Raw genomic sequence first — 23,175 nt, 5'->3', positions numbered from 1 at the left:
GGGGGGGGAAAGGCCCACTGTGAGCCAGAACCTGTCTGCCTGCTGCTGAGGATGCTGCCCAGCTTGCCTCACCTGGCAGAAGTTGTATAAAAGAAAAAAAAAAAAAGGTTAATTACTCATTTAATGAAGTGTCGCCCAGCAGAGGTACCTTCTGGAGGCTGAAGGTGCAGGGCACGAGGCTTTCGGCAGCTTGGAGGGGTGTAGGGTGCGGGGGGACCAGGCCGAGTGGTGGCAGTAGGGTTGGCACGTGTTGGGGAGCACAGCAAAGGTGTGGGGTGATTATTTGGGGTGTACCCGTGTCCCCTCGGCCCAGCCAGTGTCACACATGGAGCTGGGGCATCCAGGGGCTTGGCTGGGAGCTGTGCTGGTGCTGTGTCCCTGATAAAATACCCCCCCCTTTCCTTATCTTCCACAAGTAGATAATTACCCTTCTCTGCCTAATTGAACACACAGATTCCTCATCTGAAATAATGAGGCCATTACGGTGTTCTCCCGGCTGGAAACCGCTCCGAGTCAATGGGGTGGAAACGCTGGCGTGCCAGGTGGAATGGAAAAAAAAGAAGAAAGGAAAGAAAGAAGGGGGGAAAAAAATACAGTAAAAATCTGAAACGGCTCTTGGCAGGGGTGCGGGGCTGGTCCTGCTGCCCTGGCAGCCATCTCACAGGGGCATTGGTGGCACTGAACGAGCAGCAGTGCTGGGAGCAGGGTTTAGGGAGGGTTTTGTGGCTGGGGGAGCACAGGACGTGCTGGAGAAGGCAAAAGCCGATTCACAGCTCAAGCAGAGCCACCTGAGGAGGAAAACCCGGCCGGGTTGTTGACACCCTTGGAGCACTGCCTGGGTCCGACTGTGTGTGTCCTTGTGAGCTTCGCCTGGCGTGCAGGAGCGGGGGACACCCCTCTGCATGGCCCAGGGGGCTCCCCAAAATGCTCTGAGGCAGAAGCAGGGATGGGTTGGGTGCTCTTTTGCTCAGCCCATCGCTGCCCGCAGAGCCTTGTCCCTCCCTGGGGACTGTCCTTTGGGGTCTCGCGCAGGGGGAGGAGGGCAGAGGTTTGGGATGATGCGCAGGCATGTTTCCCCCGAGCTGCAGGGAATACGTGTCTCTCTTGGACAGGGAGGTCGTGATGTTGCCTTTGATTTTAATTGGGAGGCTGAAACGCTGCAAACCACGGTGGGTTTTGTTCCTTTTGTCAGGGATACCGGGAGCAGGTAGGGAAGAGGATGAGAAGGAGCCCTTTGAAGAGGAAGGGCAGCAGGGTTCATGAGGAGGCTGGGCGCTGCTTTTCTTTCTCAGCATCATCCCGCTCTGCTACCCCTGCTAGAAAAGGCCACTTTCTCTGGATGGACACACCCTCGGCGTGGGGTCCTGGTGCGGGCCCATCCCTGCTGCCCAACAGGGAGGTTTGGGGCGGGGGGACGGGCTGACTTTGGTGTCACCGGGGCTGTTTCTCCGGGCGGGAGCCCTGCAACCCCTATCTTCCTGCTGGGCTGTGGCCTGGTTTGCCCTGGGCTCCTTGCCCTGCTCCTCTCAGGTGCCCCGCTCCCCTGAATTGGCTCTTTGTCACCGCATCGGACCTGCCAAGAGCGAGCCGGATGGAAAAGGAGGAGGATGGACGGAAGGACAAGTGAGCCCTGTCCTTTAGCTGGGGGGGGCTGGGGGCATCTTGGGGCTTTTTGGCAGGTGATGGGGGAGAAGTATGGGAAAAAATTGGCACGTGCCTATTTTGGGTTGTTGAGAGGCAAAAATCTGGCTATTCACAGGCACGACTGGATTTGAACTGCCCTGTGGCAGCACCTCTCCCCAGCCAGGCAGTGACCTCCCCATTGGCATCGGGGGGGGGGGGGGTATGGTCCCCCCCCCAGAATGTCCCCTGAAGCCCGGGAAGGTGGAGAATTGCAGGGCTTCATAGTGAAGTGAAAACAGATGGATTATGCCAGGGTAATTTATCCTTAACTCTGCCCTCCTGCTGCTGGGTGCTGCAGCTCTGCTTGCTGCTGGTTTGGGGGGGCTGGGGGCTGGCTGTGATGCACCTGGGCTCTGGGAGCGGTCAGAGGCCTGAGCCTGATCCTGTCTCTGCTCTGACCATCTGTCCAGGGGTCGTGGTGGGCTGGAGTGACCATGTGTGAACCCTGAGGTGCTGGAGCTGGTCCTCTTGCCCACAGTGACCAGCAAGTCAGAGCGTGGAGGGAGCCTGGCTCTGCCCCCCTGGCCGGAGAAAAGGGCTTTATAACCCTGGCCCTGGGTCCTGCTCCCTCTGCCCAAAATACTCCCAGGAGGGGAGCAGCAGCAGGGGTGCAGATTTATTTCTGGGGTTGCTTTGCCCTCCCAGGAGCTGCGTAGTCCCTCCCCAGGGAAGGGACGTTGTAGGCGCGTTTCTTGCTCCGGAGCCTGGGCAGAGCGGCTGGTTCCAGCACACGTGTGTCTGTGCAGGGAGGGGGCAGCAGGTCCCGCTGGACCTCGGTGGTGGCAGGAGAAGAGAGCAAAGCACTTCATTGCCTCTCAGCCATGGGGGCTCTTCCAAGTCCTGGCAGCTTAAGTCCTTTTTAAAACATTAAAAAGAAAGACATAAAACGACCTGATAAAAAAATATTCTCCATCCCCTTTAATGTGGGCATTTGCTGTCAATTAATTTCCTGCACTGTTTTCCTCCTCTTGGGGCTTCCTTTGAAGTCTTTTAACTGCAGAACTGTTGATGCTCCGGGGTCACCGGTCACTGCTTCAGTGTCTGGGAAAAAGGCAGATCCCTACAGAAGGGGCCTCTGGGACGCTCGGGGGGGCCAAGCCAGGTCTCTCAGCTCCACGGGATTTCTCCACCAGCCTTGTGGTCTCAGTGGGTGACACACATTCCCGGTGCTGCCATTGCCCTCGGCTTCCCCTGGCCCGGAGGTGACGGCTGCGAGGGCTGGGGTAGGGATTTTTTTTTTTTTTTTGTTCGGAAAACTCTCTTCTCCGAAGGCGTAGATGCTCAGGGAGGGTGAAATGCTTTCCATGCTCCATGGTATGGGCTTTTCCCAAGCACAGGGAGCTCTTTGTGTTGGTGTTTGGGGGACTTTGTCCTTCCCCTCAATCCCCTCCCTGTGCCATGGCCGGTGTCTCCAGAGCTGCAGTTTGGGAGGGGGTGAGCAGCCACCCTGAGGTATTGGTGGCTGGTTGCCTTGGCAATGGCAGGACGGGGGGATTTCGGCTGGCAAGGACATGGGGGAGCCGGGTGCTGACTGGCACGAGTGTGATGTGCAGGAGGATTTGGGGGGGCAGGATAATGAGGAGCGGATGGTCTCTGCAAAGGGGTAGAGCTCAGCTGAATTCGCTGCCAAACTGAAGATAAGGGGAAGGTTAGAAGCACCTGGGGCCAGTGGAGGTGAACCAAATGCTGGCGGGAACCAGTTGGAAAGCCAGCAGGTGAACTGGTGAACCCCACAGGCTGTCTGCAGGGTGAGTTTGGAGGCTGAAATATGTTCAGGGTGGAATGAATTCTGCCCGATTCCCAGCACATCACAGGCTGTGAGTAACCTCCTCCGGAGACTGCGGCCCAGGAAGCAAAACCTTCAGGCTGTGAGCGGGTGCGGAATGAAACGATGCTGGAGCAGCTGGGGACCGGAGGCTGATGGATGCACGGTGGGGTGTGAGCTGGGGGAAATGGGGGGAGGTCTGGGCCCCTCCCAAGCAGCAGCTCATGCTTCTCTGGCTAGGAGACTGTGTCTGTGCTGGAGAGCGCTGGGCTGTCAGTAATTAAACCGGTGGGTTTAATAAAAATGCCGACGCTGCCACCTTTGCTGCAGCTGTGTCTGGGTTTAAATGTCACCCGGCATCACGTTGCTGCTCGTTTCGCTCCCTGAGTCCTGTCACGGCAGGTTCAGCCCTTGGGGGGTTGAGCTCGGGGGTGGGGGGTGGGCTCGCTTTTGTGCCCCATTACAGCATTCTGGGAGGATGCTCCAGGGCGTGGAGTGGTCCTGCGTGGCCGGAGGGATGCTGCCACTTGCGTTGCAGGGGACAGCAGGAGCATTTGCGGCTCTGTGGGGTCCGAGGATGGGCACGAGCAGCCTAGGGAGGGCACTTCTCCTTCCTGAGGGCTCCTGTGGAGGTGGTACCTGCTGGGCATCACTCTGCCCCTGATCCTGACCTGCTCTGTGGTTTGGGACTAACTGAAGGTGGGCACAGGAGGAGAGGTCAGCAGGAGCTTTCCCCGTCCTTGCCCTGGGAAGGTGTCGGGGTTGGGCTGTTCTCCTTTTCTGTTCCCTGAACCCTTGGCAGATGCTCAGGATGGTTTTCTTGGAGCTGCTCACCCACTTCCTGCATCCCCAGCATGTCTTCTGGCTTGAGTCGCTGCCCTCATCCCTCATTCACTGTCATCCTCCTAACACGAGCTTGGTGTTCCCCTTTGGCATGGTCATAGCTTTACATGCCACCATGAGTGAGGCCCCGGCCCTTCTCTTTCCACCAGGACGCTTTTCCCAAAGGTGCTTTTTTTCTCCCACTTTCTTTGTGGGCTTGTTGGTTTGGTAGCGTTTGAGTTATTTTTTTTCATGGGAAAGGAGGGGATGGATGTGATGGTCTGTGTGAGCAAGGGTTGCTTTACTTGCAGTGTTTCCCAGCCATGCAGACAGACTTAGAGTAGCTGGACTGGATGCCGGAGAAGCTTTGTCCCTCTCCCATTCCTCTGCATTTGGACTGCACAGAAGCATCCCACAGGAGCTCAGAGATGAGGAGCAGCCTCGCTTGGGTGGAGGATGTCAGCTCAGACTTGGGGTACTCAGTGTGCCCAAAACCTGGTTCTCAGCATCCTGACCGTTGTCCCGGTGTTTCCAGCCTGTCCCTGAGTGTTTCTCCATGGCACGGAGGTGCAGGGCATCCATCCCATCCCAGCTCCTCCCTGGCCTTTCCTCTTGGGTTTGTATGCTCTGAGGAAGGTGTGGTAGCAGCACATGCCTATGAAGGTCCCTCAGCAATCTCCTGTCTTGGTCACAAGTTTTCCTGCAGCAGCTGGCAGTGGGAATTAAGGGAATTAATCCAGGCCCTTGGGTTTTCCAGCCTCCAAAGGCTTTGCCTGATCTTTTTGAGCATCGGGGCTGGCTGCTCAGGCAGGCTTCTTCCCCACACCAAGCAGGGAGATCTGCCCTGCGCCTGGGGCCGGCGCTCAGCCCATGCCTCACCCATCACCTGGGCTCAGGGGTGTGCTGGGGGCAGCGCTGGGGTGCTGAGCAGAGCAGCAAATCCCAGGCTGGTGTTTCTATGAGTAGTAAAACCCAGCTCTGGTTTAGAGGACAGGGCTTGGCACTGGTGGGGATGCCCCAAGCTCTATTTGGGTTTCTCCTGGCCATTCCGTGTCTTCCATGTGTGGATGGTGGTGCTGCTTCCCAGCTCATCTTTTTCCCCAGGGTTAGGGATCTAGGTTAAGATGCAGCTCTGAACACACCTGGAGGGTTTTGGCAGCCTGTCACAGCCCAGCCTACCGGCGCTGCAGGGATGGACAGTGGCGAGACAGCTTGCAGCTGGGCTGGCGGCAGCTCCAGTTTGCTTTGGCATCTCCCAGCCAGTGCAGATTTTGCTGCAGGACTGGGAAGACAGGAGATCAGATGGGCACCCCAGGTTGGGATTTCTTGGAGCGCTGAGCTAAATCCAGCCATCTCCTTTTCCATCGCTCCGGTCACGGTTTGCTCCGGGGTAGCTGGTGGGGAACTGTAGGCTGCTGTCACCAGTGTGCCCCCGTGGCACGGGGCCGTGCCCCACCAAGGGGGAGGCTGGCCAAGGCGACACGGGGCCTGGCAAACCAAACCACAGCTCCCAGGAGACCCCATGGGACACTTCTAAATTGCAGCTTAAATATTGTGTTGGGTTTTGTTTTTTTTTTTTAGGACAAGATTTTGGTGGTTTGAGCTCAGACATGATTTTTTGCATGAATATCATAATTTTTTCAGTCCTCCCAAGTTCTGGCCAGCTCACCTGCATCTTTATGAGGGCTGGGAACTTTGCAGGCAGCTGGGAATCTCAGCTCTGATCCTTTTGTGGACGCTCCCATGAGCTTCCCTGCTCCGTGCCAAGGCAGCTCGGCTTGCTGGACCGACACTGGGTTTACCCCTGGCCTGGGTAGGTGGGGGTGAGAGCGGAGCGAGCTTGCAGTGTGTAACTGGAGGGGAGACACGTTAGGAGCAATTAAGAGATGCAGGAGGAAGCGTAAATGAGGGGCATCTCTAACCACGTTGGAGGGTTTGGAAAGGGTCCAGAAAGCTGCAGGAGAATTCCCGGCTCCGACGCCCAAGCAAAGAAAGGGGCTGTGTTCGGGGCGAGTGAGCTGCGCGCCGTCAGCCGAGGGCAACGCGAGGGGACGGGAGTCTGCTGTGTGAAAGGCCCCTCTGTGCTTCCCGGCAGAGGGGGAGGCAGCACGGGGGGGGCGTTCTGTGGCTGTGATAACGGGGAGACTCTTCTCTCCGGGGAAGGCATTGCCTGGGTCTCTGCACTGGGCAGTGGGGTCAGAACTTGTTCCCTTGCACACCCGGGCCTCATCCTGAGGACTGTTCCTGGCCCTGACTCACTGGCTGGAGGCTGCTGGGGCTCAGATGTTTGTGCGATGGCACCTCTGGCCCCCTCCTCGCGCTGCTCTGGAAGCATTACCATCGCTCCCGTGCTTGCTGGGCGAAGAGCTTTTAGTGCCTCCCTGCCAGCATCCCCTGGGCAATGCTGGCCCTGAGGGAGCAGGTCCCTTGCTCGTCCTCCAGACCTCCCCCCATCCTCTCTCACCCCTGCTTCCCACCTTTGTGCGGCTCTTTCTGGCCCTTGACAAAGGGAAAGAGGCAGGTGAGCAGAATTACTGGGTGCGGCAGTGCTGGCTGTGCATCCTGGGGGTACTGGGGGAGCAGCTGGGCTGGATACGGCCCACGGCCTGTGCCGGAGGGTGCAGGGAGGATGTGCCGGAGGAAACTGAGCAGGGGGGAAATGACTGAAACCCTCCTTCCTCCCCACACTGCTTTCTCCCTCCTCTTCTCCTGCAACCCTCTCTTGCAGTGGTGAGGTTCAGACCAAAAGGGCTCCATTTTCGGGGAGGAAGCAAAGTGATGCTCGTTGGCACAAGGTACCCTTGCCCTCACCTTATCAAGGGTGACATTTATTTCCATTTCCCACCCAGGCTGCTGAGCCACAGCGTGTTTGTCTTAGGCTGCCCTTGCTTTTCCTATCCAATATTTAAATTACAGGGGAATAAACATCAGCACAGAAGCCTGGGAGCCTTTTTCCTGGGCTTTGCTGGTGCTTTCGCTCCTCCCAGGATGCAGGTGCCTCTCAGGGTGAGCACTTGCCTCCCCGCCAAGAAGAGAGAGGGTTTTGCTGAAGGCACATGGGTTTTGAGCCTCGGTATTACTTAAACCCCATCAGAGCAGCGGTGGCATTTAATTTAGATGCAAACTGGGGTAGGGAGCACAAGCCCTGTCCTGCTCCTTTACAGTGGCTTGAGCGGGTCCCTGGTGAGGATGGAGCTGGGGGCTGGGGCTGGGAGCTGGCCAGGGGCTCACGGCTTTGGGACAGACCCTGCGCAGCCTCGCTCGGGGGAGCGCATGGCTTTTTAACTCCCTTTGCTCTAATTTATATCACATAACCTTGCTCTGGTTTACCCAGGGCCTTGTAGCAGGGGCCCAAACCCAGGTGTGGCACCCAGAGGTAAATAAGGGGTGAGCGAGGAGGGGTGCCCACCTCTGTTACCCCCTGTGGGTGTGGCCTGGGCTGCTGCTGGCTCAGTTTGGTGGCTGGGTCGCAGGGCTTGGCAGCGGGGGGTTAGTTCATCCTGGGGCCAGGACTTGCAGCGTGTCCCCTCCACCTTGGCAGGTGCCGTGGGAGCACATTATTCCTCCTCATGGCCATGATTAATCCACAAGTCAGCATCGAGGGGGGGGAAATAACACTGACCCCTGCCTCCGCGGTGGAGCAGCGGTATCTGCGGCCTCGGTGTAGTGAGGATCAGTTTGATTTTTGACCGCTCGTGCTGGCAGGAGCATCCCTGGGAGGGATGGGGAGCGCTGGCCCCGGCTCTGCTCCTCCCTGCCATGCTCCCCATCACTCTCTCAGGCCGCGGGATGAAGATGGGTGAGGGGAAGAGGGCGGCTGGAGGGAGGCAACGGGCTGCCAGGAGAGAGACGGAGCTGCCAGGGACAAAGAATGGCTGAGAGCAGAAGAAGGGGCTTTAGAGCTTAATTTCCTGTCCCCGCGGTGGGGGTGGGAGTTGTGCTGCCATCTCCAAGGAGACGCGGGCTGCGCGGCTGCTGGAATACTAATGGTGTGGGAAGGGGGAGCTCCGAGGGCACCCCGAGCTGTGGGGGGGACTCATGGGTGGCGGTGGCGGCTCTTAGACACCCACCTCTTCCAGCATCTGCTGGGCTTCCCCGATGCCCGTTTGAAACACTGAGCAGGCAGCGACAAACAGCCAACTTCTGCTGTTCCACCGGGTTTTGGGGCGCCTGTCTACAAAGTTTGGAGGCAGAGAAAGGGGATGTGCCCTCCACGGAATAACTAATACATTTTCCAAGTCTGCGCCATTCTTTTGGGAGAAGTTGGTTATTTTGATGCTGGGAAGTGAGGGCAGTTTAAAATAAACCTGCCCTTGCAGCCCGAGGAAGATGGGTGTGAGCTGCAGAGGGGAGACCGTAGGTTGGGGGTAATTAATGCAGCACACGGTAACGACGTTGCCCATGATGGGGCTGTCGGTGAGGGCTTCATGGTCGTACCTTTAGCGAGGTGTTGGGGGGTGGGAAGATGGGTTTGGGGAGAATATGTTGGGGGGGCTCGGAGCCAGTGTGCTCTGGGCAGAGCTGTGGGATGCCCCGGGAGAGCTGGGGGGGATAGAGGAGCTGGGCTGTGTCCCCCTGGCTGGATGGGGAGCCAGATCCCATGGGAGCTTATCCTGGCCGTGTCTTACATCAAGGGCTGTGAGCTGGGCTGCGGGGGTGTAATTAAACCTAGCGCTGATGAGCTGCTGCAGGCTGCTTAGTACAGATGTAAGGAGGGAGGGAATTCACAGCCAGAGCCCCTCGCTGCTGTCCCCTGTGTCCCTCCCCGCTGGCAGCGCCGGCCCTTCCCCGCGCCAGGGCGAGGGGGTGTCCCCAAAAGAGGGGTGGTGTTGGGATGGGGAGGATGCAGCGGGTAGTCTCACTCCTTCTCCTGCTCCCTTCGCAGATGGCGAGAGGCTGGGGGAGGTGACCGATCCCGTCAGGCGGCCGGCGGTGGCCCGGGCATCGGCACGGAGGAGGAAAGCTGAGGAGTCCAGCGAGAGCCATGAGGAGGAGCTGATGGTAAGGAGAGCTGGAGCACGGGTGGGTGGGAAGGGCCCTGTGCATGTCACTGCTCCGAGTCCCCCAGCACCAGGCCCGGTCCTGCTGAGTAGATCCAAGGATGGAGAAGGCACAACCTCTCCATTCTGCTCAGCCACCCTCGTGGTGGGTAAACAAAATCCCTGATATCCTGCTGAAACTTTGAGTGTTGTGTTTCTTGTCCTGTTGCTGTGCTCCTCTGAGAGGGGCCTGGCATCATCTTCCTGCTGCTCTCTCTCATGGTGCTGTCTGTGGCGATAAGGTCCCGCTTTGCTGGGCAAAGCCACCTCTGTGTCCTCGTGCCAACCTCCGTCTGTCTGGCCTGGCCTGGAGAGCCCCGGACTGGACCCAGTGTGCCCCAGGTGGGGGCTCCAAGCAGAAGCTGGAGAGAGGATCTCTCCTTGCCAAGACACTTGGCATCATAGCCACGAGGACACCCTGTTGTCACCGATCCCTTGTTCCACACCCTGCTGTCCCCTGTTCAATGTGTTGTCACCACGAGGCTTTGGAGCAGGGCAGGCGGGTGCCAGGGGTAGGAAGCCATGGGGCGTCCCCTGCCCATCCCAGCAGCAGGTCACTGCCAAACTGCTGCACGGCCCTGTGGCAGCACCTTGCTCTCGGGGTGGGCATTGCTTGGGCTGTTCCCCAGCCCCAGTACTTGGAACATGGGTGAGTTTGTGTCTGGAGAGAGGGAGAAGCACCAAGTCCCTCTCGTCAGGCCTTGCCCTGCCCTGTGTCTTTTGCAGCCACTGCACATCCGCAGCACCCCCGGCTCTGCAATTAAAAGGCTGGTTTGTCCCCACCTTCAGCAAATAACCCACCCCCTGTTCCCAGCTGCGGGGAGCTGGGCTGTGAATAGTCTTCTCTGTTGGGGCGGGCAGGGGAAAAGTTCACTCCAGTTTGAAAGCAAACAGCCCGGCTGCGAAGGACTCCGCAAACCGGAGCAAAAAAACACTGCTTCAAAAAAGGAGACAGAAAACTTTCCTTCTGGTGAGCTCCCACCTGCGGATCTCGCTGTCAGCACAGCTGGTCCTTTCTCTCTGGGGCAGGGCAGGGTGCTGGTGGCTAGTTCCCCCCACTCGTCACACCCGTGGGTTGGAGATTCGTCCCTGTTCCTCTCAGCGGAGGGACAGAGGCTATTCCAGGTGCTGGGGGTGGAGGTATGTGCGGGGAAGGAGAGCGGGCATCAGGCTCGGAGGCAATCAGGCTGTGAGAAATAGGGATGGGGAGAAGCTGGGGTGCCTGGCTGGCGGCGGACAGGTGACAAGGGACAACCCCTGCTCTGATCTCTCCCAGCTCCTCGTTTATAAGGGACAGATGGACAAAGGAGGAAAACAAGGTGCTCGGAGAAAGCCTGGGCTGATGCTGGGTGAGGATGGCAGGAACAGCATTTTGGCTTTCCCTGGGAGGAGGGTGAATCCTTCCAACATGCATGGCATGATTACGCCACCATCCTAATAAGGTCTTTTGAGGGCACCACTCCCCTACTCCGGGATGCTAATGAGTTCATTTAGGCAAAGTTTGCTAATTGTTTCTTCGGTCCTGTGCATCCTAATGGGCTGCGCTTTGTTGATGCTGTGGCTTCTGCCTGGGCCCAGAGCCGGGCTCCACACTCAGAGGGTCAGCTCTGCTCTTCGGGGGTGCCACGGTCCTTCCCTGCCATGGGGGGTGGTAGCGGGAACTCCCCCTAAGAGAGGTGGCAGGGACATCTGTGTCCCCTCAGCCCCATCCCCGGAGAGGACTGGTGCTGAGTGTGACGATGGGCTGTGACACCAGCCACGGCCCTGCGTGACAGGCACAGCTTCCCGTCACCCCAGGCAAGGACAGGACAGGACAGGGTGGCAGCTCAGCAGTCACTTTGGAGAGGGCTGGCAGCGCTTCCTGCCCCACGTGCAGGCTGGTCTCTCGTTCCTCCTCCGCCCGTGCTCCTGGGGACGTGATGGCAGAGTTGGGGCAATGCCCAGTGTTGGCACAGGCCCACTCCGCTCTGCACGTGACTGCCAACATGGAGGAAGAGGGGGATGCTCTGGGCTCCAGGAGTGCCTGGCTCTTCCTTGCCACCCATCACCTTTTCAGCAAGCCGGGAGCAGGTGAACGCTCACCTAATCTCTCTAAATTATGGGAGATGAGCGATTGGATTAATCTAAACCCCTTCAAAGGAAGAGAGGGAGTGGGGGAACATCCCTCTTCCTCTGCCCAGGAGCGGACATAGAGATTGCTTCTGCTTTCTTGGAGATGGAGCCCAAAAGAGTCCACTTCCAGTAGCCCATCAGACCAGTTGAACATTTTGGATGAACAGAAAACTCACTGTTTTGGAGAAGTTTTTCTCCTCAACAGAGGAAGGGAAATTAGTTTAGCTGGAACATTTTGAAACTGCTCCCCAGGACACCTTGCCAATATTCTTCTGCCTCCTGCTCCCCTGCTTTCCTTTGCCATTAGCCTTGAAAGCTTTTGTCTTGGTTTGGCAGTGCTTGACATCCAAAATGAGATGTTTAGATCTAGGGAGACCTCCTGCAAGCACAGCTGGGCTGGCCCCGATTCCCCCCATCTCTCATCTCTCCCCCCTGCTTCCCTGGCAGAACGATGGGCAGGACTTGGATGGGTGGTTTTCCAGAGGCCAACGCTCCAGCCAAGCCACGACGCAGCCCAAGCTCAACCTGACCAAGCAGGCTTTGCCCTGGAATGAGCAGGTGGGTGGCAGGAAGCATCACGGGGAGGGTGGAGGAGGAGGTGGCCCAGCGCCACTCTGGGGAGCCTGCAGCCCATGTCCTGTAGTGTGCCAGGCTCCAAAGTCACCTCCAGCTGTTCTCCTCCTGCTCCACCACCCGTCCTGGGGCCAGCATGCCCGTGTTTCACCTGCCCTCACGCTGTCCTGGGTGGAGAGGGGGGACGCGAGGAGGACACCCCGCTCATCGCCTCTCTCATCCCGCAGTACAAAGGGAAGGCAAACTTGCACGTCTTCGAAGACTGGTGTGGAGGAGCTGTGAGGCACCTGAGGAAGAACCTCCATTTTCCGCTCTTTCCCCATGTGAGTCCCAGCCTGATGGTGGTGGGTCAGAGGGAGGGTCCACTCATCTTTCTCTGGGCACTGCTGGGTCTCCACTGGCTGTGGGCTTGGTCCTCAAGACTTTGTCTGCAAGCTTTTTCACAGAATCCCAGAATCATCTCGGTTGGAAAAGCCCTTGAAGATCCTCCAGTCCAACCGTGAACCTCACCCTGACTGTTCCCAACTCCACCAGATCCCTCAGTGCTGGGTCAACCCAACTCTTAAACCCCTCCAGGGATGGGGACTCCCCCCCTGCCCTGGCTAGCCCATTCCTCCCCTCATAGCCAGCCTAACCCTGCCCTGGTGCAGCTTGAGGCCGTTCCCTCTTGGCTTTGGTTTGGTTTGAGGCAGGAAATGCCCAGCAGAACAGGGATGGACAGAGAGGTTGGGTGGTGATGGGCCCTCCATGTCCTCTCTGGTGTCAGCAGCACAGGACCCCGGGATAACAAGGAGGAGGTGGGCTGGGGGATGTTGGTGCCAGGTATGAGCCTGGGCACGAACTGCTCATGCCTCTATATCTGTGTCTCTCCTCCACAGACCCGCACCACGGTGAAAAAGCTGGCTGTGTCACCCAAGTGGAAGAACTACGGGCTGAGGATTTTTGGCTACATCCACCCCTTCAAGGATGGTGAGTGATGGAGCCTGACCTCTTCTCCCCCTGCAGCAACATGGAGAAGCTGCCTCCTTCTCCCTGCTTGGGCCAAGGACAGGGGGGCTCTTAGGGACAGTCCCCAAACCCCTGGCTTCCAGGGAGGAGGGTCCTTCTGGAGCCAAGACCCTTTTTCCTGGTTGCTTCAGAGGCAGGCGAAGCCCCGCTCCCATCCAAGGGGGAGCCAGGACGTGGGGTCTGGGGCGGCCCCATCACCTCGGCCCATCCACCCCTGTTTCCCCACCTCCCAACGGAGCACCAGGGCTGGGCCCACGCCACTGGCCCTGCAATGACCTTCTCCTTTGCTCTCTGCAGGGGATTTCCAGTTTTCTGTGGCATCGGATGACAACTCGGAGTTCTGGCTCAGTTCTGACGACAGTCCTTCCAACTCCCGGCTGGCTGCGTTCGTGGGCAAGGTACGAGCCCTTGTCCTCCGCCCTTTGTTTTTCCCACCCCAGGAATGCTTGAGCTCTCACTGAGAGCATCTCCTCCCTCGGGCTTCCTTGCTCCCTACTCCCAGCATGCCAGTAACCTTCCCAAGTGCCTTCTGGGGATCCCTGGTGCTCAATTAACGATGTTTCAGACCTGTGGGTGCTCTTCAGCCACCAGAAACTCTCCCTCTGCTGCAGGGGAGCGTACGGGGTCCATGTGTGACTTTGCCAGAGGCAAATTTACTGCTGCTTTGCCCCCATGGGAGATGCTGGGCTACTTCGGTGTGGTCTCATCTCTGCCTCTGGCGAGGCCTGGTTTGGCTTCTGAAGGACCATCTGCCCCTTGGTCCCATCCTAGTTATAGCTATGAAAGAACAGCTTATGTTCCAGAATAGGAGATTTAACACTTATTCCTGGATTTCCCTGGCGTTAACCTGTGTAACGGGAAACCATCATCACATCTGTGCATTGCTGGGATCGTGGTGTTGTTGGCCAGTGACAAGTTCTTGTGGCAGGAGTGCCACCAGCTGGGGACAAGCAGCCCTGGGGTGGAGCTCCTGGGATGTCCTGCCCAAAGAGCCTTTCTGCAGCACAGCATAGTGCCTGATGGAGGTGGAGGAGAGATCCCACAGCTCAGTGGGGTCTGGCCCTTGTGCCTGCTTGGCCCCTGCTGTCCCTGGTGCTCACACATGCCCCTTCTTCCTTCCTCCAGCTGGGCACCGAGTGGACGGCGCCAGGAGAGTTCACCAAATTCAGCTCACAAGTCTCCAAGCCCCTCCGGTAAGTGTGTCCTTGCACCCGCTGCCCATCCCGGGTGGCTGGATGCCGGAGACAGAGCTGCTGGCTGCACACTGGCTCTGGCCAGCTCCTCCTCCCTGGCCATGCTCTCTGCCCAAGCGATACGTGGGGTCTGGGTGGGACAGGAGCTCAGACAAACGTGGTCCATGGCTTAAAGGTGTTGGGGGCTGCAGCCACCTCTTCAGAGGATGAGGTGGGGACGGGGGATCCCCCTGATCTCATGAAGCTCCTCAGCAGTGGGGTGGGGGAGCAGATGCCAACCCCGCACTGCCCATCTCCCTGCCCCAAGAGGGGTTAGCCACATGGGAGCAAGAAAGAGAGGTTGCCCTGAGATGTCTCCTCTGGCAGGGGGGCTCCCATCGCCCCAGCAGTGGCAGCAGTTGGCTCAGCAATGATTTCTAACTGGCTTCCTCCCCTCCTGTGCAGCCTTATGTCCTCCAGACGCTACTACTTCGAGCTGCTCCACAAACAAGACGACCGAGGTTCAGACCATGTGGAAGTTGGCGTGAGTAAATGTCCCCACCCCGGGCTCCTTTCAAGGCTTGGCCTGTCAGGAGCCGGCTCCGGGGCTTTTCCCAGTTCACGTTAAAACGCTTGATCCTGGAGCAAAGCCACGATTCCTGGCTGCTGGTGGCTCAGTCCGCAGCGGGGACAAGCCAGCGTCGCTCCGATGGAGCCGGGACTCATCTCCAGCAGCAGCCCGCATGGCCGGCTCGTGTCCCAGGGTTGGTGCTGGGAGAGGTGGCCGGGGTGATGGAGTGGGGCCCTTTCTCCTTTTCCCGCTTCAAGATACCAGGAATTTCAAATCTGAACTTGCCTGCCTTGGCTGCAAAGCCTGGAGCGTGTGTGTCAGGAGCTCGGCTGTCTCTGGGAGGGGAAGGTGTTGGCTCCTTAGCAAAGGTTTCCTTTCTCCCAAGCAGTCATTAATCACTGGAGTCAAACTTGTGCCAGCAAAGCATCAGGGAGGCTGACAACACCCCTTCCTCGCTGGCCTCTCCTCCCCCTTGCTCAACCTCGCCCTTCCAGGGCTCCATCTCCTCCATCCCGATAAGATCTGCATTTCTGCTGTGAAAAACAAATAGAGGGGAGCAGAATTTTTTTTTTTTTTCCTGGAGGGAGGGAAGCCTTTCAGATGTTCAGAAAGAAACAGCAACAACAAAAAAGCAGGACCCTGATGCATCTCTCCCTGTGGGTATTTAAGGGCTTGTCCGGACAAAGGCTCAAGATGTGCCTTTAAACTGCTCATGGTTGGATGGGTGCGGGCAGGGGTGCAGCCCCCTCCTGTCAGGGCAAACTGCTGCTAACGGCTGTTCACTGGGGGGGCAGAGGGGTGTTGTAGGGCTCTGTGCACCTCCACTTTGGCTCAGGCCCTCGGGGGGTGTCGTGGCCACCCTGTGACGTTCTCCGATGTTGGAGGGGGGGTGCGTGGAGAAGCTGCCCCGCGGCTGAGCTGCCTCCTGTGATGCTGCCGATGCGGGGCTGGGGCTGGCCCAGGAGCACCCCAGTGCGGAGAGGGGAGCGCCCGTGGGAGCCTTCCCCCTCTCCCACCACACAGCAGGTGCCTACTAATCCCCGATGGCCTCGTGTGAGGGCAGGAGATGGGCCTGGGTCTCTGCTGGGGCAGGATCAATCCTCTCCCTTGGTTCCCTCCTGCAGGGTTGGAGCTGGGATCAGTGCAGGGCAGTTTCTGGGAGCTGAGGACAGGGAGGACCCATCTGAAGGTGCCTGGGGCAGCTACATCCTGAACCCCTGCCACCCTCCCACTCAGTCTCCATCTCCTTTTATCTTTTTTTCCAGTGGCGAGTTTTCCTCCCCAGCTTGAAGTTCGAAGTGATTGACTCCTCCTACATCTCTCTGTACACAGGTGAGGGCCTTGCGTGCCTGTGGGCCGCCGCGGTGAGGGGCTGCATGTGTTGGTGCAGCCGGGGAGAGATGGCACCAGAGCCTGGGAAATCAGATCCTGGGGGAAGGTCTCGGCCTCTCAAAATCCCCCAAGCTTCTGCTGGCTGTAGGGAAGGAGGCGAGGGGCTGCGGGGGGGTTAGGGGCGATGCTGGGAGTGTGCTGTGACCCTCCTAAAAATGAGCTGCAGAGGTGATGCCATGGAATTGTGGCGCTTTGGGTGCTCCGGCCTCGTCCCTGCTAATGAGATCACGGAGGCTCTGGCCTGGCCCTGAGTTATGAGGAGCTGTTGTGTAAGCAGGGATGGATGGCGCAAGGTTTAATTAAATCTATAGATCTTCTGCTTCCTGCCCCTTTCCTGGCAGCAAAAAAGGACTTGATAGATGGGTCCTGTCCCAGTGCTCGATGCGCTGGAGGGCTGGTTATCAAACATGCCCTGGAAGGTGTCAATGAGGCAGGAGGGGACAGGCAGCAGCTGGGGATCAACAGGGAGAAGAGGGATGGAGGGGTATTGCTGGTATCGATGCAGGTGCCTGTGAGGTGGATGACATGCAAATAAATTCCACCCCCAACCGCTATCCATCAGCGCCAGCTCTTTCCGCTTTGCTTTCCCACTCCCTGGCTCCCCTGGACCCTGGCAGCAGCTCGGGGTGAAGCCACGTCCCTTGTGGGGAGCCCATCCCTGTGACCTGGGGGACGCCAGCCACGCGCAGAGCATCCTCCTCCCTTCCTTTTCTCTGGGCTTTGCTGGGGGTCGCGGCCCAACCTGTGCGGCTGCGTGGAGGTGTTTGGGGAGCCCTCTGCCACAAGCAGGAGAATTTGGGACATGGGAAGGGGGTTCCTGCTTGCTTCAGGACCCACCTGGTTCCCTGCAGCTCTGCAGCAGGCAGGGCTGCCTGGAGAGGGAGGGAGCACCCTTGGGTGCTCAGGGCAGGCAGCTCCAAGCATAGCCAAGGTGACCAGAGTGAGGTGACCTCCCTCAGGGAGGTCTGGGGGCTGGTTGATAGCCAAGGACGACACGCCACCCTCGCCCTGAATAGGAGGCAAAACCAGCTCATGTTACATTTACCTGCACCTCTTCAGGGACAAACATTCACGGTTTAATTCCTGTGTCCTTGGGAGTTAAAGCCCTGGAGCGTTCCCACCCCTTGTCTTTGGTGAGCTATGCTGTAATCGGAGCTGGGGCTGCCTGGCTGAGATCAGCTGTACCCTTGTCCTCATTAGCTGATGGCAATAATCATTAGGCTGATTAGTCACGGGGGTCTGCAAGTGTGTGAGAGGGAAGGAGGTGCTGGCTTTCCCCTCATGCAAACACATCGGCTCCTCTTGTTCCCCTGGGAGCAGGAAGAATCCATAATCTGAGCTCTCTTAGTGGAGGGGATGGAGAGGTTGGGAGGTGCCACCTTGGAGGATGCTCCTGGGACAGGAGGCCCACGGGGTTCAGCCCCTGTCCTGGCCTTCTGCAGATGAGTCGTCCCTGAAGATGAACCACGTGGAGCACATCCCACAGACCTTGGCCAGCCACAGTGGGAGCTACCTCTGGGAGGCACAGCAGGATGAGCACGGGGCTGACATGCTGAAGTCTGACCCCAGGGACACCTTCTTCCTCAGTAAGTGGCCGGGACTGGGCCCTCATGCATCTCCGTGGGGTTTTGGGGGAGGCAGAAGGCAGGACCTGGCTGCCACGGGCACCCAGTGCATCCCTCCTGCCTTCTGCCCATCTCCTGGCTGAAGGGAATCTCTGCTGGTGTCTGTGGGGGGACAAGTTGGGGTGGTTTGGGCTACAAACTATAACATGGGTTGAGCTACAGGGGTGGCAGGGCATGGCCTGGGGCTGAGCTGCGGCTGCTTCTCCTCAGCACCTGCGATCGAGGCCTCGCGAGTGGAGAATGTGCTGGTGCCCTGTGCCTACAGCCCTACCTACGTGGTGAAGGACTTCCCCATCGCCCGCTACCAGGGCCTGCAATTTGTAAGTGTCCCCGGGATGGGGATGGGGCTGCGCTCCCTGGGAGACAGGGCCAAGCCGAACGCTTTGCCCCCACCCCAGGGCAGGGATAGTTACACCTGGTTTAAATCCAGGAGAAAACATTCCTCAGCATCAGGCTGAGCTTCCCCATCTTGACCTGAAGGGATTTGAGTTAAAAACCCTGTGGGGTGTTTGGGGGTCACCTCGCTGTTGAGGGCCTTGGGTCCAGGGCTTCTAGCCCCACCGGCCCGCACTTCCTCGTGGCGAGCCTACTGTGTGCCATGGTGACAGCAGCGTGGTCGTCTCCCCAGGTCTACCTCTCGTTCGTGTACCCCAACGACTTCACACGCCTCACTCACATGGAGACGGAGAACAAGTGCTTCTACAGAGAGTCCCCCCTCTACCTGGAGAAGTAAGTGTTGGGGACCCGGCGTTCAGGGGTGGCACACGGAGGAGGCTGTCAATAGGGTGCTCAAAGAGCTGGAGGAGCGGTGCTGAGATGGGGCACCCTCAGCTGTGTGCCCCCGAGCTCCGTCCCTCGTGGAAGGGCCACCTCCAGGCCGGCTCTTTTCCCATCTCTCGGGCAGTGTCAGCCTGAGGCCTGGCAGCACTCCCGGATTTTGGGAATCCCAGCTCCCTTCAGAGCCAGGCTGCAGCTGGGGACGTTCCTGTGCCAGCTCACGTGTGTGCGAGCACGTCCCCTCACGCGCCCACCCCTCCCATATCTCCGGGACCTCATCTTCCCTCTCCATCTCCCAGGTTTGGTTTTTATAAGTACATGAAGATGGATGAAGAGGAGGAGGATCCGCGCCAGCGAGCATTTCTCTTTCTCAACCCAGACAGTGAGTCACTGCTGCCGCTGGCAGCTCTTTGGGTGTCTCTGGTCAGCATGGCACAGGGCTGAGCACCCCGTGTCCTCCCACACCAGCCCAGCCCCTCACAGATGCGGCTCCAGGAGCGCCGGGGAGCTCGAGCAGGGCAGGGCTGCGTGGAGCAGCTTGCTCAGAGCAGTCCCGCATGCTCCGTTTGCACCCATCCCGCTTGGCTCCACCGCAGAGTGCTGCAGGATGCTGGGGTTGGGATTCACCCTCCCTACTTCTTGAGGACCCACATCTCCCGGGTTGGGCTGGTCAGGGGGCAGCAGGATGTGGCCAGATGCAGTGTGGAGTTGGGGGGGGGTGTCTGCAGCCAAGGTTTGCGGGGGCTTAATGGGCAGAGCCTGAGCTGCCAGCCCCACTGAGCATTGCTCAGTGCCCGCCAGCTCCTGGGCCTCCTCACCCAGAGGCCACTCACAGGTTCATCTCTTGCTGCAGACAAGCTTTGCCCCCTCACCTTGGGCCAGCATGCTGCAGGGTCTATGCCCAGCAGCTGGGACCCTCAGGGTGTTTATCTCTGCCTTTACTCCCTAGACTTCCTCGAGGATGAGGAGGAGGAGGAAGGAGTGGACAGCCCTGAGCCCACAGACCCGCCTCCCAGAGCCAAGGAGAAGGGCTTCGGGCCAGTACCTGGAGCCAGAGGGAAAGAGAGCCCGCCAGTCACTGGGGATTATGGAGACGACCTGGACTATTACAGCTTTCGCCGCAAGCAGGGCCAGGCCCGGGAGGAAGCAGGCACGCCTGGGCAGCCGGGAGGATGGGCCACGTCCCGCCGGGCCAGCACCAGCCCAGCGGCCGCCCTCCAGGACCTCCGCGGGGAGGAGGATGTGGGCCCTGTGCTGGAGCAGGTCCATGGGCGGGTGCTCAGTTGGTTACCCCAGGATCCCGGTGAGGGTGAGGAGGATGAGCTGGGGCTGCTGGTGTCTTCAAAGCATGCTGGGGCCCTGAGCCTCCAACCCCACCTCTCCGTTCCTGTCTTTGGCGGCAAAGCCAGAACACCAGGTCCCAGCAAGGCTGCAGCACCCAGGGAGGAGAAGAAGCCCCGGAAAGTCCAGGAGAAGGTTTATGTGACCAGGTTGCAGCCAGGGAAGCGCAAAGCCCCGGCACAGGAGCCGGCCTTCCCCAGCATCTTTCTTTACCCAAAGCCTCTGAAGAAAGTCCACCTGCGCTCCAGGACCCCTCAGAAGCACCCCATGGCCTCCAGCAAGCTCCGTGCCATCCCTGGCCACCGCAGCCCCTGGATCCTGAGCAACCTCTCCAAGGAGAGGGATGCTGCCAGGCGGAAGAGTGCCCGTACGGGTGGCAGGAGGTGGGAACGGCCGCCCAAGCTGAGTACCGAGCGGCGGGCACTGCCCAGCCTCCTTGCCCTGGGGACTGAAGGGCTCTTCAGCAGGGAGACCCACGAGGACACGACTCCTGCCCCAGGCAAGATGGCGGCCACTGCCGCTTACAATTCCTCCGAGGCGGCCCGCTCAGAGGGGCCGCGGGTGACATCCTTTCTGAAGATGTCAGAGACGACGGCATCCCAGCGGGAGGAGGGAAAGGGCCAGGAGGAAGAGGAGGAGGAGGAAGAAGAGGTGTCAGACTACAGCTACGAGACTGGGGAGCTGCAGCAGGGCTGGCTGGAGGACTCCATCAACTGGCAGAGGACATTCAGTGTCAGCTCGGTGGACTTCGAGCTCCTGCGCTCTGACTGGAACGATCTGCGCTGCAACGTGTCAGGCAACCTGCAGCTGAGCGAGAGCGAGGTCGTCGACGTGGTGGCACAGTACATGGAGAAGCTCAACGAGAAGAACGGAGGGTAGGGAGGGAGGGGGGCGCAGGTGGGAGGTGCCTTCCCCCTCCCTGGGGCTGGGTGAGCTGGATGGTGGGTTGGGGCCAACCCTGTGATCAGGGGAGCTGTGGGGAGCAGAGCTGGCGTGTTCGAGCCCTTCTCCTTTCCCCGTAGCATCTACACCCTCCTGAGGATTGTCAACGTGGAGAAGCGTCGGGACACGGCGCGCGGGAACCGCTACTTGCTGGAGCTGGAGCTGGCGGAGCGGGGCCAGCGGACGGTGCGGCTCTCTGAGTACGTCTACGTCCTCCTGCACCAGGGCAAGCAGGATGACAGCGCTGAGGCCAACCCCGACGGGCCGGCCCCAGGGGCCACTGAGCCCCAGCCGAGCCCCTGGAGCATCCTCTACGGGAAACCCATCCTGTGCCGGCCACTGCGGCTCAGCTGGAAGCAGGATGTCATGGTGCACTTCGTGGTGCCCGGTAGGTGACGGCAGGATGCGGCTCTCTGGGGTCTCTGCTGCTCCCTCCACCCTCAGAATCCTCCAGCAGGAGGAAGGCAACCCCTTTGCCTGCTCTGAGCTGGCCCAAGGGGGTTATCGCTTCTCATGAAATGCTGAGGTGGTTGCGTTCCTTCAGAAGGGGTGTTGGTTGGGGAGGGGGTTTCTCTCGGGCCCCCCGTGGTGAGCCTGAGGGATGTTTGTGGCTGTGTCTGGCAGTGAAGAACCAAGCCCGCTGGGTCCAGCAGTTCATCTCGGACATGGCCCGCCTCTATGGGGCTACGAAGGACACCAACTTCAACGTCATCCTGGTGGACTTCGACAGTGACGACATGGATGTTGAGAAAGCCCTGCAGGATGCCCGACTGCCCCGGTAACCCCCTGCGCGAGCTCCAGCTCCCACCCTGCTCCCCAGAGGCTGCCGGGGGGTCTGTGGGCCTGCTCCTGGTGGGACAGGCCATCGTGGTGCTGCTCACATGACCCACGCTCCTTCCCCAGCCCGGCCCAGGTCTCTGCCTCGCTGCCCCTTGTCTCCTCCTCCTTTTTAGGGGTTTAAACCTGTTTTCCATGCACAGGAGTTGGGGATGCAGTAACCTCCTTTCTGCAGGGGGACCCTTGGCATGAGTTGTCGACACCTGAGAGTCCCCTCTCCTCACTGATGGTCTCTGTCCCACTTGTGGCCATGTCCCTTTCGGTCACCAGCCCTAACCCCCTGTCCTCTGTCCTCAGCTACCAGTACCTGCGGCGCACGGGGAACTTTGAGCGCTCAGCCGGGCTGCAGGCTGGTGTGGACACAGTCGAGGTGAGCCGCAGGACAGAACCAGTTCTCACCTCAGTGCAACTTTTTGCCCTGATCCTCTCCCTTGTCTGTCCCCCTCCCGCAGGACGGGCACAGCATCGTCTTCCTCTGCGACCTGCACATCCACTTCCCCCCCAATATCCTGGACAGCATCCGGAAGCACTGTGTGGAGGGGAAGCTGGCCTACGCGCCCATTGTCATGAGGCTGAGCTGCGGCAGCTCCCCGCGGGAGCCCAACGGTGAGCACCCTCCCCTCCACCTGGAAAACGTCCCCCACCTGCCCGGGGGCAGCCACCGTGCTGGGTTGGGGTGGGATGCGTGGGGGGAATGGGTTGGTTTTGCTGCAGAAAGGTGGGATTCAAGCCCAGGGGGGCTTGAGGCACACTGGGTGCAGTGCTCCCTGAAAGTGGGCTGTCACCTGGTGCACCCCCACAGTGGCAGTGACGGGGACAGACCCAGGAGGGGGTGAAGAGGGGCTGGGATGGGGCATTTCTATGGTTCCCAGGCAGCAGGGAGAGTGAAGAGGTGACGGCCTGGGAATTTGGGATCCCCCCTCATCCCTTGCCTCATTGCTTTCCCCCCTCCAGGCTACTGGGAGGTGAATGGCTTTGGCCTCTTCGGCATATACAAGTCGGACTTTGACCGCGTGGGAGGGATGAACACGGAGGAGTTCAGAGACCGCTGGGGCGGGGAGGACTGGGAGCTCCTGGACAGGTGAGAGAGGGGGTCCCTGGCAGCCCCCCATCCCCCCGGCAGGGCTGGCCACACCGACTTGGGTTCATCCCTCCGGGGAAACATGCTCTCCCCTCCGCCAGGCTGGCTCAAGGCTGGGGCGACGCGGTGTTGAGGGGGCAAAGCCTCCCTCTGGGGGGGCCGCATCCATCCCCCCGCACCTCCCCCGAGCGTCTGTCCATCCATCCGTCTGGCTGCAGGGTCCTTCAGAGCGGGCTGGAGGTGGAGCGCTTGCGTCTCAGGAACTTTTACCATTACTACCACTCCAAGCGCGGCATGTGGAACGCCCGCATCAAGAAGCCACCCAAGGACTAGCAGCGCTCCAGCCTGGCCCGAAGCCCCCGACCCCCCCGCGCCCACCGGAGGCAGGTCACCGCCGGCCCCTGCTGCGCCCCGGCCTCGGCTGACACGCCTCGG

The 23,175-nt window shown here is 59.6% G+C and overlaps 1 protein-coding gene across 1 annotated transcript; it reads left to right on the top strand.

The window, feature by feature from the left end:
- Positions 1-1,592: 1,592 nt before the first annotated feature.
- On the top strand, positions 1,593-23,169 carry B4GALNT4 (beta-1,4-N-acetyl-galactosaminyltransferase 4). The gene is made up of 20 exons (XM_026850448.1): positions 1,593-1,623; positions 9,156-9,271; positions 11,869-11,979; positions 12,222-12,317; positions 12,873-12,963; positions 13,300-13,400; positions 14,128-14,195; positions 14,640-14,718; positions 16,011-16,077; positions 17,580-17,723; positions 17,973-18,082; positions 18,391-18,491; positions 18,839-18,921; positions 19,489-20,755; positions 20,903-21,210; positions 21,447-21,600; positions 21,957-22,029; positions 22,112-22,265; positions 22,614-22,740; positions 22,959-23,169. The coding sequence occupies exons 1-20, from the start codon at positions 1,608-1,610 to the stop codon at positions 23,071-23,073; spliced, it is 3,381 nt and encodes a 1,126-aa protein (XP_026706249.1). The 5' UTR covers positions 1,593-1,607; the 3' UTR covers positions 23,074-23,169.
- The last annotated feature ends 6 nt before the right edge of the window (positions 23,170-23,175 follow it).

The sequence above is a fragment of the Athene cunicularia genome (genome assembly GCF_003259725.1).
Source record: "Athene cunicularia isolate RWA chromosome 5 unlocalized genomic scaffold, athCun1 chr5_part2, whole genome shotgun sequence".
Classification (NCBI taxonomy): domain Eukaryota; kingdom Metazoa; phylum Chordata; class Aves; order Strigiformes; family Strigidae; genus Athene; species Athene cunicularia.
This window is presented reverse-complemented; position numbering and strand designations above follow the sequence as displayed.

Excerpts from the sequence above, each read along its gene's own strand:
- B4GALNT4 (XM_026850448.1), top strand. Across the intron at positions 22,030-22,111 it reads CTGGTGTGGACACAGTCGAG|GACGGGCACAGCATCGTCTT; the intron begins GTGAGCCGCAGG and ends CCCCTCCCGCAG. Across the intron at positions 22,266-22,613 it reads CTCCCCGCGGGAGCCCAACG|GCTACTGGGAGGTGAATGGC; the intron begins GTGAGCACCCTC and ends TCCCCCCTCCAG.